The sequence below is a fragment of the Vespa crabro genome, chromosome 2, assembly GCF_910589235.1.
Source record: "Vespa crabro chromosome 2, iyVesCrab1.2, whole genome shotgun sequence".
Taxonomy (NCBI): domain Eukaryota; kingdom Metazoa; phylum Arthropoda; class Insecta; order Hymenoptera; family Vespidae; genus Vespa; species Vespa crabro.
In genome coordinates this window covers 14,548,664-14,562,460 of record NC_060956.1, presented here as the reverse complement: position 1 = coordinate 14,562,460, position 13,797 = coordinate 14,548,664, and the positions used below count along the sequence as shown (strand labels likewise).

General features: G+C 26.3%; 5 protein-coding genes across 20 annotated transcripts; 3 read left to right on the top strand and 2 right to left on the bottom strand.

The window, feature by feature from the left end:
• The first annotated feature begins 414 nt into the window (after positions 1 to 414).
• LOC124421522 (28S ribosomal protein S31, mitochondrial) lies at positions 415 to 2,656 on the top strand. The gene is made up of 7 exons (XM_046956779.1): positions 415 to 592; positions 841 to 1,060; positions 1,149 to 1,242; positions 1,315 to 1,453; positions 1,590 to 2,011; positions 2,086 to 2,367; positions 2,461 to 2,656. Exons 1-6 carry the CDS (start codon positions 567 to 569, stop codon positions 2,349 to 2,351), a joined length of 1,167 nt encoding a protein of 388 aa, XP_046812735.1. The 5' UTR covers positions 415 to 566; the 3' UTR covers positions 2,352 to 2,367; positions 2,461 to 2,656.
• A 1,119-nt stretch (positions 2,657 to 3,775) lies between these two features.
• On the top strand, positions 3,776 to 5,876 carry LOC124421526 (B-cell receptor-associated protein 31). Of its 6 annotated transcripts, none has more exons than XM_046956788.1 (4): positions 3,993 to 4,149; positions 4,658 to 4,754; positions 4,830 to 5,144; positions 5,234 to 5,876. In XM_046956788.1, exons 3-4 carry the CDS (start codon positions 4,871 to 4,873, stop codon positions 5,659 to 5,661), a joined length of 702 nt encoding a protein of 233 aa, XP_046812744.1. In that variant the 5' UTR covers positions 3,993 to 4,149; positions 4,658 to 4,754; positions 4,830 to 4,870; the 3' UTR covers positions 5,662 to 5,876. The 6 variants fall into 6 exon arrangements, with proteins under 6 accessions (XP_046812748.1, XP_046812744.1, XP_046812749.1 ...); XM_046956791.1 differs by lacking the exon at positions 3,993 to 4,149 and adding an exon at positions 4,204 to 4,408; XM_046956789.1 differs by lacking the exon at positions 3,993 to 4,149 and adding an exon at positions 4,204 to 4,529.
• Positions 5,877 to 6,422: 546 nt separating this feature from the next.
• Positions 6,423 to 8,331, bottom strand: LOC124421527. 5 transcript variants are annotated; one of them, XM_046956799.1, is made up of 4 exons: positions 8,219 to 8,331; positions 7,597 to 7,706; positions 7,053 to 7,478; positions 6,423 to 6,693 (listed from the first exon to the last, which is right to left on the bottom strand). In XM_046956799.1, the coding sequence occupies exons 3-4, from the start codon at positions 7,465 to 7,467 to the stop codon at positions 6,518 to 6,520; spliced, it is 591 nt and encodes a 196-aa protein (XP_046812755.1). In that variant the 5' UTR covers positions 7,468 to 7,478; positions 7,597 to 7,706; positions 8,219 to 8,331; the 3' UTR covers positions 6,423 to 6,517. The 5 variants fall into 5 exon arrangements, with proteins under 5 accessions (XP_046812755.1, XP_046812753.1, XP_046812754.1 ...); XM_046956797.1 differs by having other exon boundaries at positions 7,053 to 7,502; positions 8,219 to 8,330; XM_046956798.1 differs by lacking the exon at positions 8,219 to 8,331 and having other exon boundaries at positions 7,053 to 7,518; positions 7,597 to 7,768.
• Positions 7,873 to 10,358, top strand: LOC124421524 (3'(2'),5'-bisphosphate nucleotidase 1). 2 transcript variants are annotated; one of them, XM_046956781.1, is made up of 5 exons: positions 7,873 to 7,932; positions 8,556 to 9,025; positions 9,121 to 9,340; positions 9,434 to 9,518; positions 9,630 to 10,358. In XM_046956781.1, the coding sequence occupies exons 2-5, from the start codon at positions 8,668 to 8,670 to the stop codon at positions 9,885 to 9,887; spliced, it is 921 nt and encodes a 306-aa protein (XP_046812737.1). In that variant the 5' UTR covers positions 7,873 to 7,932; positions 8,556 to 8,667; the 3' UTR covers positions 9,888 to 10,358. The 2 variants fall into 2 exon arrangements, with proteins under 2 accessions (XP_046812737.1, XP_046812738.1); XM_046956782.1 differs by lacking the exon at positions 7,873 to 7,932 and adding an exon at positions 8,315 to 8,456.
• A 647-nt stretch (positions 10,359 to 11,005) lies between these two features.
• LOC124421520 (4-coumarate--CoA ligase 1-like) lies at positions 11,006 to 13,713 on the bottom strand. Of its 6 annotated transcripts, none has more exons than XM_046956770.1 (6): positions 13,326 to 13,545; positions 12,993 to 13,132; positions 12,113 to 12,906; positions 11,839 to 12,008; positions 11,408 to 11,776; positions 11,006 to 11,300 (listed from the first exon to the last, which is right to left on the bottom strand). In XM_046956770.1, exons 2-6 carry the CDS (start codon positions 13,110 to 13,112, stop codon positions 11,179 to 11,181), a joined length of 1,575 nt encoding a protein of 524 aa, XP_046812726.1. In that variant the 5' UTR covers positions 13,113 to 13,132; positions 13,326 to 13,545; the 3' UTR covers positions 11,006 to 11,178. The 6 variants fall into 6 exon arrangements, with proteins under 6 accessions (XP_046812726.1, XP_046812725.1, XP_046812723.1 ...); XM_046956769.1 differs by lacking the exon at positions 13,326 to 13,545 and adding an exon at positions 13,565 to 13,713 and having other exon boundaries at positions 11,007 to 11,300; positions 11,369 to 11,776; XM_046956767.1 differs by having other exon boundaries at positions 11,007 to 11,300; positions 11,369 to 11,776; positions 12,993 to 13,183; positions 13,326 to 13,543.
• Between the last annotated feature and the right edge of the window lie 84 nt (positions 13,714 to 13,797).

The following is a 13,797-nucleotide window of genomic DNA, read 5'->3' as shown; positions in this document are numbered from 1 at the left end:
TGAAAAGGTAAATTTTTAAGGATAAAATTATTAGAATGTTTAAATAAAAAAAGGATTAGACTGACGAGTATTAATAGTTCATTAATGAATTTTGCACCAATAAAAAATAGTAGATACATTTTACACCAATGATAATACATAGAATTTTATTATTAGATAGTCCTACGATCAATCCTAGATTTCGATTGGCAAACTACATGAACACATTTTCTTTAATGTTTTTACCATAAATATCATTAATAAAATAAAAATATGATATAATTCAAAAAATTCAAAAATCATTTTTTATGCAAATTCATTTCTTCATTATCTTTTTCCCTCTGCCTCGAAATTCATATTCTAAATATAGTTATATTTTACTTTGAGAATTAACCTTTATGAATTTAGCTTCAATCTGCGCAGATGCATTGAGACCATATGATAAACTAATAATTTGTACAATGTATTAGATATTGATTGTGCTACAGAATTGTAAACTTAAATTTGCACTTAAAAAGAATTTAGAGATAAACGTTATTTTGCTTTGTATTTGTTCAGTGTTATATATTTCGTAAAATCATTGCAATATGTTGACTACAAGTGTAATTTCTATGTTAGTAGTAATTCTTGATTTTAAATAGTCTGCAGTATTTTTTAATTTTAAGATAATAATTCTATAAATGAATTAAACATTTTCATTTTTTATTTATATATTGTAGAAATACTATGAAACTATAATTTTATTAATGTAAAACATTGAATGAATTTCTTTTTTATTTTATTATTATGTCTTATAATAAGCATTTATACATTTAACAATTCTTATGTTTTATTAATTATTAATTTATTAAATTCTTACAGAGGGATTAAGTTTCGAATTCCGGTACCAACTCAAAGATTGAATACTTTAATTAAAATGTATTCTACCTCGTCTGGATCACCATCCGATTCATCATCATCGTCTGGATCATCATCAGACTCATCATCTGATTCTGATTCGGATACAGAAAAAGTAAAGAAAAAAAAATCAGTTGCAGATGCTTCTACAAAATCATTGGATAGTCTTATAGATAATCTAATGGTAAATAAAATATATGTCGTCAAATTTATTCCAAATTTTCAAATCAAATTGTACAATCATGTATACAACAATTTTCTATTATATTTAGTTGAAAGATAAAAAAAGAATAGATGTTGCTATGCCTGTGAGAAAAATTATTAAAGAGGATAAATCATTCATAAAGAAAACAAATAAATCGTATGGTTAGTAGAACTATATTTGTAATAAAATTTGTTTATCTAAGTTTATATATGCTTATTAATTTTAAATTTTAGAAGCACGACTTATAGAAGCTGCCAAAGATGTAACGAAAGCTCTCAATATAGATAAAGGGGAAACAAAGACACAATTATTAGATAGATTATCCACTATATATAAAGACAATTATAAAAAGAAAAAACATGGAAGCTCGAGGTTTTTAGAATATTTAAGGCGATTTTAATCAATTATTTAATTTTAATAATTAAAGTAGTATTATTTATGTTTATTGTTTGTTTCAAATAATTAAAATTAAATAAATTAATTCTGATCTCTATTTTTATATTTTTAGTAAAGTAGTAAACAAGATTGTATCAGAACATAAATTATCTTCAGAAAGCAAACAAATAGATAGTAATGAACAATGGAAATACAAAGCTGATATTGTTCGTAAGTTTAAAACCGAAGAACAGGTACATATAATTGGACCAAGTATTATCAAGCAATTAAAGAAGGAAGCAAAAAATAAATATTGGAAGGAAACAATTGCAAAGAAAAAAATGCTAAATGTTACTTTTAATGAAAAAGCAAAAGCAATTTTTAAAGACATGAAAGAACCTATGACAAACATACCAAAGTTGTCCATGTGGGAATCATTAGAAAAAAGAGAGCTTGATTTAATTGTTAATCAACCTCCTAAAAATATTTTTCAAGAAATGATACAATGGACTGAATCTGGAATATTATGGAAATTTCCTATTGATAATGAAATTGGTAATGTATAACCTTATATTATGATGTAATGTAGTATCCTTTCCTCATATGTTTTATTAAAATATATATTTTAGGAATGGAAGAAGAAAGTAACGTGCATTTTTCTGAACATGTATTCCTAGAACGTCATTTAACAGATTGGTGCCCTAAAAGTGGTCCAATACGTCATTTTATGGAACTTGTATGCGTAGGTCTTTCTAAAAATCCATATTTGACTGTAGATGAAAAACTTGGTCACATTACATGGTATAAAGAATATTTTAAAGGAAAGAAAGAATTATTAACAGAATTAGGTGCAATTAATATTTCATCCGCTATGAAAGAGCAGACGAAAACTTAAATTATAATATATTCGTGTATGTTTGTTAAGAATTGATATTTTATCTTTCTATCATATATAATATATATCTACTTTTGTATTTTATATTCTAATTCTTTGTTGTTTATAGATACATGCAGAATTAACATCGTATTAAATTGATCGCTCAATATACATTGCTTATCCTTTTTTAATTAAGGTATAGCTCTACAAAATAGTAAATTATAACTTCTATTGTACATTTTCACAAAAGAAGTCGTACATCTAATCATAAAAAACTAATTGATTAAAAAAGAAAAATATATATACAGCTATTTCAAATGAAATGATTAATGTTGTATTATCCTATGTATACTAAATAAGGTAAATTTATTAATTTCACAAATTTTTAGCATATTTGTATGTATGCATAATATACAGAATATCCAGTTTATCTGGAAAAATTGGAATAGATATTGTTGTAGGGACTGAATCTATCAAAAAAATTTATTTACAAATTTGTTTAATATGAAGATTTGAAATGAATTCAATAACGTGACATATAAGGTTTATAAATTCCTAATAGCTCTGTATCATAATTGCAAACTATTAGTCTGCATGCTGTAAGCAAAGGCAGAATTTTTTTTTATCTATTTTTATGCTTTTCAAATTACCGACTAAGTAAAGGAAGTTTATTTCGTAAGAAGTTCAGCCTTTATTTACAACATGCAGTTTAACTGACGGCGATCAGCGATACAGAGTTATGGTTCTTAGTAACTCACAAATTTATAATTTAATTTATAATATTTTACAATGACAAATGACCTTATATAGCATGTCGTTGAATTGGTCACAACAAATTCCAATAAACTATGTGAAGAGAAATATATAGTTCTATCTAAAAAAATGAATATAACTTTGAAATTTCCATCACTACTTTAACTGCATAAAGAAATTGACACCATTTAACATTGCTCCTCCATACCAAAACAATTTGTAAAAAATTTTTTTGATACATCCAATTCCTCATGAGATATTCCAATTTTTTGGGACAAACAAAATCCTGTATATACTATATACTTTTTATAAAAATCAAATTAATTTATCTATTTAAGTTAGATATAATAAAATATAAAAAAAAAAAATATCAAATCATAATATAAAATTGTAATATACAATGATTAATTAAAGAATTATAAAATATAATAATAACAATAATATTCTCTAATAATATGATGATATGAATTATATAATAATCTCTAATAATATGAAGTTAATTCAATTGTTCGCTCTTGAATCTATGAATATATATAAATTTATAAATATACTTCTGAAATCAATCTAAAACAACCAAAAATGCATTTACTAGATGCACGTACGCATCTAACGCACAAATGTATATAAAAGTGTACATACACACACCGAATCCAAATATATATAGATAATACGTGTACCAATCAGATCTCATCTCGTAGCTTCTCAGTCTTTGGCAGTCTGTGGTGAGGCTCGCTACCCAATCATATGCTAACGTCATTTCCAAGTATATTTATATAATTTCTTGAGCTTTGAACTCATTTATTACTGTGTGACTGTACGTATATTAGATTATAATAGAGATACATATACACACACACATATATAAAGTATATAAATAAATATATATGTATGTATATATATATGTTTATACTTTAATCATTAACGCATAATTGTCATTTCTTTTTCGGGAAGATTTGTGAGCGTTCATACGTAGTTATTAAAATCGGAATAAACGATGACAAATTGAATATCGTTGTAAAGTACTGATACGGTGAAACCAGAAAGGAGGTTGCGCGAGTATAAAGTGAATAGAAATCTTGTTCTAAAATTAATATCCTACATTTACTCATGTTCAGTCAATTTTTTTTAATTTTTTTTTAAACATTTGACAAAGTTCCGTTTTTCTTCATTTTTTTTTTCATTTATATATTTTTTAATTAGTGCTTCGTACTATTGCCGCGTGAGCATAGCGATATTCTCCGTGATAAATATTGCTGTATTAATCTTACGTGTCAATAATTATTCAAAAATCCTTCGTGTCACATATCCAATATTACTCATTTGTAAGATAAAAATTACTTTTCAATTTTAAATATTAGATAAAAAAAAGTAAAAAGTGATATATTATCTTTTCTTTAAATTCATCTTGTTTCGCGTCGTTTATGTGGAAACATTCTTTATCTTGTAAATATTATTGCAAGGTTATATATTTCAATATATGAGAATTGCTTATACGCCGTTAAATGCACGAATATTGCATCAGTCATTGATTTTTGTTAAAATATCATTATTTATTACATTTTTGATTACAGACACATATAAGACGTATCTGAGATATTATTATTTGATAAAAAAAAAACAAAATAAACTAATATACAACTGTATTTCTACAATATACCCTCTATTAAAGTAAATTATCATTTGAATAGTTTGTACATTGTTAATTTTTGTAATTAAAAAATAATTTTATTGATTTTTTTACAGATACATAAAGATATCTACATATATATATATCAGGAAGAAACATGAGTTTGCAGTGGTCACTGGTTGCCTCCTTCTTATATATAGAAATGATAATTGTATTATTGCTAGTATTACCTATAATGTCACCAACAAGATGGCAGAAATTTTTCAAATCACGCTTTGCACAAAGTTTAAGTTATCAGTCATCAACTATATTTTATATAATAATTGTAATATTAGTCTTATTTTGGTTAGATTCTGTCAGAGAAATGGTTAAGTATTCAACGGTTGGTGAACGTGCTGGAGAACATGCTCATTTAGATGCAGAAATGCAAGGTAAATTATGATAAATTGAAAGCATTTGATTGCATTAATTGTATTTATATGTATATATGTTTTAATACTTTTCAATTCTGCTTTAACAGGAAATATGAAACTTTTCCGAGCTCAAAGAAACTTCTACATATCTGGATTTTCATTATTTTTGAGCATAGTTATACAACGTCTGTCAAAATTAATCTCTACACAAGCTCAGCTTTTAGCTCAAAATGAAGCTGCTATGAGACAAGCACAATCTGCTACTACTACAGCAAGAAGTCTACTTTCTCAGAAACCAAGTGGTGAAAGCGCTCAAAATGATTCTAATGAGGCACATGATAAAGCTGTTTCAGAATTAAAAAATCAAATTAAAGAATTGCAGGCAAAAAAAATAGAACTTGAGAATGAACTAACAAAAGAAAAGAAAGACAAAGAAGCTATCAAATCACAAGCTGAATCTTTAACAAAAGAATATGATCGTTTGAGTGCTGAACATGCAAAAACCCTATCAAGCGGAGATAAAAAAAGTGATTAAGTTGTTGCTTACCTTCTTTTCCCGTTACCATTAATGCCAAAGGCATATAATTCATTATCTTTTACATAAATATTTTTTATGTTCTATCTAATTTCACACTACATTATTTTATTAATACTAAAACAATGATCAATTTATTTATATTGTTTACAAAAATCCTGTATATACATATTATTGCTAATGTAATATGCATTACAAATACATTGTTATATTAACTTTGGTTGTTTGTTTTAAGAAGTGATTAATATTTCTTAGAACAATGAGTTAAGTATAATGTTGTAGAAGTACAATTTAATAATGTTTGCATTACTGTACAGTAAAAAAAGATATTACACGTACTTGATTTACTTAAATATTAATATTTTATATGAATATTTTTGATTGTTTTTTTGTATTATTGGTAATTATGGCAAGTTTAATAATGATTAATTATACAAATAATATATGTTTAAGAATAGAATTTTATGCGCGTAGAGCCCTAAAATAATGAAAAATATAAATTTATTATGGTATGGTCTACTTTAGTTTGACATATTCTAACAAACAAGGAAGCAATGCATAACTCATTAAAAATATTTAATATATTTTATGTTCATCATTTCCAAATTATATTTAAAATAATTTATATAACATACATAATAAGTGATCAAATTTGTTTCATTAGATAAAATTCACACATATATTTTGTCAAAACCTGTAAAATGTTTAGCATATTGTTTCCTCTTAAATTATTATATTAAATATGAATTAAGAGATATATATGAATTTATGAATAGTGTAATTTATTGTTCATAAAACAGGAAATTCTACAAAAGCACAATAATTTATTAAACAACTAATAACAGAATTTACTGTGTTAACAACGTGTTGTAATTAAATTTACTCTACGTTGATCAACACAGTTAGAGAATTCTTCTACTAAATCTGAACATTTAAGTATTTCCTTAGGATTATCTTGATAGCATTTTAGTACTTTTTCTTTTCCTGCAGTACACAGCTGTTCGTCGCTGAGATTACCTCCCATTTTTTGTCCTATTTACAAAAATAAGTATAAGTAAAAACTTACATTCATGAAATAAAATTTGTTAAATAATAGTAATTTAGTTTATAAAATATTTTAATTTTAAATCAACTGTAAGATGTTTGTCTAGACATTCAAGAATAGTATGATAATATTTTCATATCAAATTTTTCATTAATTTTTCTAATTTAAAAGATCACGCTCATAATTCTAATCTGTAGTTTGTGGAAATAATAGTGGTTGATATAATTATAGATATAAAAGGCAAATGTCATAATTAAAGGACAAATGTCATAATTAAAGGACAAATGTAATATTATTAAAATAGGTTAAATTAAAAATATTTAAAATGAGAAAAACTTGGTTTTACCTATTACTTTACCAGAAGAAAATTCATCAACAGTTCTTTTATATTCTTCTTCTAAAATGCGATCTATCATTAAATGCTTTTTTTCCATGTTTTGCAAGCGTCTTTGCCAATACTGATTTTGAACTTGAAGTTCTTGTTCTTTCTTATTCTGCATTTCAAGAGCAGATAATGTTAATTCTGGATAATAGTATACTGGATATCCAGAAGGTACATCTCCAGTTTGCGATGATGATGAAGGAACTGTAGGATTAGCTGATTGTGTTGGAGTAAATGAGCTTACATCCTTAACGGTCTCAGTGGAAACTTTGTTACTTCCTTGAGCTAATCGTTCTACAACTGCATTAGATACTTTAATCACTCCTATTTCTTCTTCATTGGATATAGTCAATCTGCGAGTGCTCTGTCCAGAACCCATCTTTAATAATTCTTTAAGAATTTTTAATATATTTCCTTAAATTTAATTAATCTATATAATTAATTCCCGATTTAAACTTCTTTCATCTAAATAAACTTTGGTCTAGATTTTTTCATGGTTCTCACTTACCTGGTATATATCTGTTTTACATAGATTTTATATTTTTCATTACATATCATATTAATATTACGTAAACATCGCAACAACTCATCCTTTCGTTGTGTGAAGGAAAATGACTGCTAAAGAAGGATAACAAAGTTTATATTACAACTAAAAGTAAAATCTTTTAGTAACACGTCGTACAATGCCAAATCCTATCTCACGCTCCCTCTCTAGGGAAATTTCGAAAATTCTCTAGTCAGTTTATTAATAACAATTATTATAGTTTTGAATAAATTATTTCTTGCTATTTATTGCATTCATTTCTATTTTATAATGTAATTTAATATTATCTATTATATGCTTGTAAGTATTAAATTTTCTAAGGTACTATTTCTTGTATAATTACTACATTTTTTAACTTTATTACAATGTAAAATCAATTGCGTCATTGTTTAAAAATTATTTTATAATTTTTTTTTTACATCATATTAATTTCTCTTTTATTATATTTTATTTTATTATATTGTAAATTAACTAATGTAATGTTTGAAAATAAGGATTTTAAATTCTAAGGAGAATCATATTACTTTATGATAATTTATTATCTTATATAATCCCGATAACTTCTTTTTATTTAAATTCATTTCACCTTTGTTTAAAAGAAGATTAAGTATTTGAATTAATTAATATTTTTGTCGTTTTGCTGTTGTTTAAATTATGTTCCTTTATATTACATATAGGAATGTATATACTGTATGAATTGGAAATGAAATGTATACTACTGTACCAATCGTAAATTCTCTTCTCTCTTTCTCTCTCTCTCTATATATATATACACACACACAATATATATTTATATCTCATAAGATTTGAAGGAATTAATACCAGTAAGAATTTAGATATCCCTTCTCCTAAAACTTATTATTTATCTTATGAGTTGGCTAATATAACCTTGACTAGTAGGTTTCTAATTTTTTATCTTATAGGAGACAAGCTGTATTATGAGGAAAGTTACTTTTCTTACTCTAAGTAATACTTATCAAACATATTTTTATACAAAACATAAGAAATTTAGACAAGGAAAATAATTATTCAAGAATGGCTCAAAGTGCTTCTCTTTTAACACGTATAGTGGCTACTTCTATATCAGCTACAATACGTGCAGGTAAAATAATTCGCGATGTTATGAGTCAAGGAGGCTTAAAAATAGTAGAAAAGGGCAAAAATGATTTACAAACTGAAGCTGATCGGTGTGCACAGAAATGTATTATAACTTCTTTAAGTCAACTATTTCCGAACATCACTATTATTGGAGAAGAAGAACCCAATAGTTGTGAAATACCGTCCGATTGGATTGTTACCGAAGCAGATCAAGATATTTTGAAGTTGAAGTTGCCAGCGCATCTTGAAAATATAGATCCAAAAGATGTGTGCGTTTGGGTAGATCCTTTAGATGGTAATACTTATCAATAATTAATTTTTCTATTAAACATTAAAAACCATTGAAAATGGAAATGAAAATAATTTTTATATCTGAAACAATTGTTTTAGGTACATCTGAATACACACAAGGACTTGTAGAGCATGTTACGGTATTAGTGGGAGTAGCAATTGGAAAGAAAGCAGTTGGTGGTGTGATTCATCAGCCATATTATAAGGATAATGAAAAGGGTATATTGGGTCGTACATTATGGGCAATTAATGAAGTAGGATATGGTGGATTTGTACCAATTTCACCTCCTGATGGAAAAAGATTTATTACAACCACACGGTAAATTTATTTTAAGAAAAATGAACTACGTGGAAACTATTCTATCTATAATATATTAAAGAGAAACAATAATGAGTATAATTTATATTTTAGTTCTCATTCGGATAAAAATGTTAAAGCTGCTATAGATGCTTTGAGCCCAGATGAGGTAATTCGTGTAGGTGGTGCAGGCCATAAAGTAAGTTATCTTTACTTCGTAATGTAAGGTCATGCAAATTAATTTTCTATTCGATTGTAAATATACTAATAATAATTTTGAATCAAATATTAATTTTTGACGTACTTATAGGTAATTCTACTTTTGGAAGGTAAAGCACATGCTTATGTATTTGCCAGTAAAGGTTGCAAAAAATGGGATACTTGTGCACCTGAAGCAGTGTTGCATGCAATTGGTGGAACTTTAACTGATTTTTATGGAGAAAAATATGCGTATCATGCAGAAACAATACATCCGAATTTAAGAGGTGTTTTAGCTACTGCTCCTGGAGAGGCACATCAGTGGTATTTAAATCATATACCAGAAGAAGTCAAACAAAATTTACAATAAGTAATTTGCTTCAATGTTACACTTTTTATGTCATTCCTTAATGAATTTATTTATATACTTATTATAGTTTAATGAACACTTTCTTTGGCTCGCATTCGCCCCACATAGAACATTCCGTTCACGCCTTTTTATATTTTCATCAAGAACGAAAATTTTCGAAAAGATTTTTTCTAAAATCTTATATCGAATAACGTCCAACTGAATAACATCCGTAGTGCATTTATCATACAATGGGTCATTAATTCTAAGGAGCCATGAAAATCATTTTTTGCATTATTATAAATATTGTAAAATATACGTCAGAAAAATTATTTATCATGATAACATAGAGGTGAATACGCGATCTAAACGGAAAGACATTAAATGTCGATTATGCACGAAACATTAACAATCTATAATATTTTATTCTACATTAGAATAATTCATGCTGTAGATGTAGTATAACTACAAAATAAAATCTTTACGAATTTATTATGTATGTCAAAGGTGAGGGTAATTGGCAACCCACATTTAGCCTGCATTTCTACTTAAACTGAGAGAAGACGATCTCAATCATTTGACAATGCCATGCCTTATGAATAGCACAGTTTTTGTTTCTGTCTTTTTATGAATAGTCAATTTACAATCACGTATGTTCTATCTGTCTCTATTCTATACTAGATAAGGTATTAGATGAGATTTCTTTGTAAGCTTAACAGCTTTTGTTTGTAAACCTGGAGTTACAGTTAATAAACTTAAGTAGTAGGTAAATAGATTGATTAATATATATCACGAACTTTAGATATTAAAAATGAAAATTTATAAAAGATAATTTATGGTTTTTCTGTTGACAGTATTTTTTGCTGTGGTAATTGGTCGAAAAATTAATTAAGAATAGTAAAATAATAAATAATTAGATAACTTGGTTTTTTATTTGTAATAAAATAATAATCGAACATAAAGCAAACTATATAATATGTAGATAATTGCATTAAATACATTATTGATATTGATAACAATAAGTCAAATTTATACTTAATTAATTCATATTGATGAGACTAGAATAAAATACATTTTATAAAATTTCTTTACAATAATATTAGTATTACACAATTATGTATAAAAATGTATAAATCTTATTTCAATGGGATACAAAAGAAAAATCAGTGAAGCATAATAAATATGTTACCAAATAGTTATCGAATAATAGCACTTTTTCATCAGTTTTAATAAAAAATTGTAAATTTGAAAAAGTATTACTGACAGATCATTATGATTTCTTATTCCAATAAAATCCAATAAAAATTTTCTTTTATAATTTAGATTTTACCATATTACGTAATACTCTACGTAATATTTTTCCGGAAGCAGTTTTTGGAATATCTTTCACAAATTTGACACCACCTCTAAGTCTTTTATGACATGATACTTGTTCTAAAACAGATAATGACATTATAATTATTTATACAGAATATATAGTAAAACCACATTATTAGTATTACCATTAACATATTTAATGATTTTATCTTCTGTTATTTTACTTTGATCTTGCCTTACAACAAAGGCAAGTGGTAATTCTCCAGCTTCTTCATCTGGTAATCCAACTACTGCGGCATCTTTGATTCCAGGGCAAGTTAATAAAACTGCCTCTAATTCTGCTGGAGGTACTTGGAACCCTTTATATTTGATAAGTTCTTTTAAACGATCAACTATATAAAAAAAGCCATCTTCATCGTAGTATCCTACATCCCCTGTATGTAGCCAACCATCTTTATCGATAATAGTGCCCGTTGATTTGCTATCATCGCAATAGCCTTTCATTATTAGATCTCCTTTGAAACATAATTCTCCTTTGCAATTTGCTTCCAATGCTTTATTTGAATTTGGCTCATCAATTGGTATTACCTTTGCTAAATATAATTATTAATTATATTTCTTTAGATGAGAAAGTAAATTTCAATTAATTGTTTACCTAAAGTATCAGGAGCTACTACTCCCACGCTACCATATTTATGATTAGATGGTGATTGTAATACTGCTAAAGTTGTTTCTGTTAATCCATAACCTTGTTTTATATTGGAAACATTTAATCTTTTTGCTACAGCTTTCTGAATTTCTTCGGGTAAAGAAGCTGCTCCACACCTATAAATAAGATTATCTTACTTATATTAAATATATATATTAACTGTCATAAAAAATTAAAAAATTGACAAGAATTAATTGTATATATTTATATTTATATTTACCATATTGTTTTTATACTCGAGAGGTCATATCGATCAACAAAAGGATGTTTTGCCAAGAAAACCATAAGCGGTGGCACTAAAGTTAAGGCCTCGATTTTGTATTTTTCTATTGTATGTAAGAAAAGTTTTTCGTCAAAACGTGCAAGTATTATGCCTTTGGCACCTACGATTAATCCAACAAGTAGAGTAGAAAATGAATAAGCATGAAAATATGGTAGCATATATAATGCTACTGTGTCTTTATGCATCGGTCCAATTTCTGGATTACTGAAATGCTTTATTGCTAGTAATAGATTTTTGTTTGTCAGCATAACTCCTTTTGGAAGTCCTGTAGTTCCGCTAGAGCATAAAATTGCTGCTACATTATTATTCACATCAATATTACAAACTTGAAAATTGTTAATCTCATTGGTATCTATATTTAATATTAAATCTTTCATATTAGGTAAATTATTATAAGCAGTTAAGACAACCAGTTTTGGCGACCAAGGTAATTGCTTAATAACTTTCTGCAAAGTATTTACTGCCTTTGATGAAGTAAAAATGTATTTGGGCTTTGATATTGTCAATGCATGATAGAATTCTCTTTTCAAATACATTGGATTTAGGGGACATACTGTAATTCCCAAAAATAATGCAGCACAAAGAGGAATGCAGAACTCTGTATTATTTTCACTGCATATAGCTATGCGGTCTTCTATTTTCAAGCCTATTTTGCTAAAATATGTTGCTAATCTTTTACTAGCATTTAGAATTTCTTGATATGTTTGTTTTTCTCCAGTATGTGCATTGATCTAGAAAAGGAATAAAATTTGTTTTATTTAAACTATAAATTTTGATAATTTAAGAATATTTTTTTTATAATAAATAAATTTTTTACCTGAGCAATTCGAGTTCCATGTGCATGCAATTGATTTAAAAGCAGTTCTCCTATGTTGTTGTGTATTAAGCCCTCTGTAGAAGATGAAGGTCCACATAATATATTTTTATTATCTTCCATGTTATATATTATATTCTTTTCTATAAATTATTTATAACGCGTTAATCACTGAATTTTATGGATAATAAACACTATAATAAAAAATAAATAGTATAAAATAAGTAGCTTATATTGTATGTATTGAATTTTTATTGGATTACATTGGCCTCAAAAATATTTGTTATAGAGTATTTATTTATTTCAAATTCAAATGTTCACAAGTTTAGCGCTTACAAAGAATTGTTTGTCCTTCGATACGTAACGACTTCGAATAATAGTTGTATTTATCTAAATTATGTACATATTTTACTACATCTTACATTTATACATATATATATATATAACAGAGCTACACTTGCTAGTTTATACCCGATGTTTTCAAATAAACTAGACGTAAGACTGAATACATAATTAAATACGAGAATGGTTTAACTTAAGTGAAATACTGAGTAATACAATTATTTAATTCTCACATATTTGTTGAAGGAAAAGACAATCAATTAATTCTTTGTTGAATTTTTCTTATAATTTTTTCTATTAATGGAAGAATAAAATATGAAGTTTTGAATTCTTTCATGTATTTGTAATGAATTTTATTCTATATGGTTTTCAATTATATATATCATTTGCCCCTTTTTCTTTTGTATTAAAAAATAATCAGCAAATGGCGCTATTGGTTAGTGTAGGAATCGATGTTGCCAATTTT

Coding starts and splice junctions, on each gene's coding strand:
- LOC124421524 (XM_046956781.1), top strand. CDS start 8,668: ATGGCTCAAAGTGCTTCTCTTTTAACACGTATAGTGGCTACTTCTATA. Junction 9,341..9,433: donor AGATTTATTACAACCACACG/GTAAATTTATTT, acceptor TTTATATTTTAG/TTCTCATTCGGATAAAAATG. Junction 9,519..9,629: donor TAGGTGGTGCAGGCCATAAA/GTAAGTTATCTT, acceptor ACGTACTTATAG/GTAATTCTACTTTTGGAAGG.
- LOC124421527 (XM_046956799.1), bottom strand. CDS start 7,467: ATGGGTTCTGGACAGAGCACTCGCAGATTGACTATATCCAATGAAGAA. Junction 6,694..7,052: donor TTCTTCTGGTAAAGTAATAG/GTAAAACCAAGT, acceptor TTTTGTAAATAG/GACAAAAAATGGGAGGTAAT.
- LOC124421520 (XM_046956769.1), bottom strand. CDS start 13,112: ATGGAAGATAATAAAAATATATTATGTGGACCTTCATCTTCTACAGAG. Junction 12,907..12,992: donor ATGGAACTCGAATTGCTCAG/GTAAAAAATTTA, acceptor TTCCTTTTCTAG/ATCAATGCACATACTGGAGA. Junction 12,009..12,112: donor TCGAGTATAAAAACAATATG/GTAAATATAAAT, acceptor TCTTATTTATAG/GTGTGGAGCAGCTTCTTTAC.
- LOC124421522 (XM_046956779.1), top strand. CDS start 567: ATGTTGACTACAAGTGTAATTTCTAT. Junction 593..840: donor ACTACAAGTGTAATTTCTAT/GTTAGTAGTAAT, acceptor AAATTCTTACAG/AGGGATTAAGTTTCGAATTC. Junction 1,243..1,314: donor GAAAACAAATAAATCGTATG/GTTAGTAGAACT, acceptor TTTAAATTTTAG/AAGCACGACTTATAGAAGCT.
- LOC124421526 (XM_046956792.1), top strand. CDS start 4,871: ATGAGTTTGCAGTGGTCACTGGTTGCCTCCTTCTTATATATAGAAATG. Junction 5,145..5,233: donor TTTAGATGCAGAAATGCAAG/GTAAATTATGAT, acceptor CTGCTTTAACAG/GAAATATGAAACTTTTCCGA.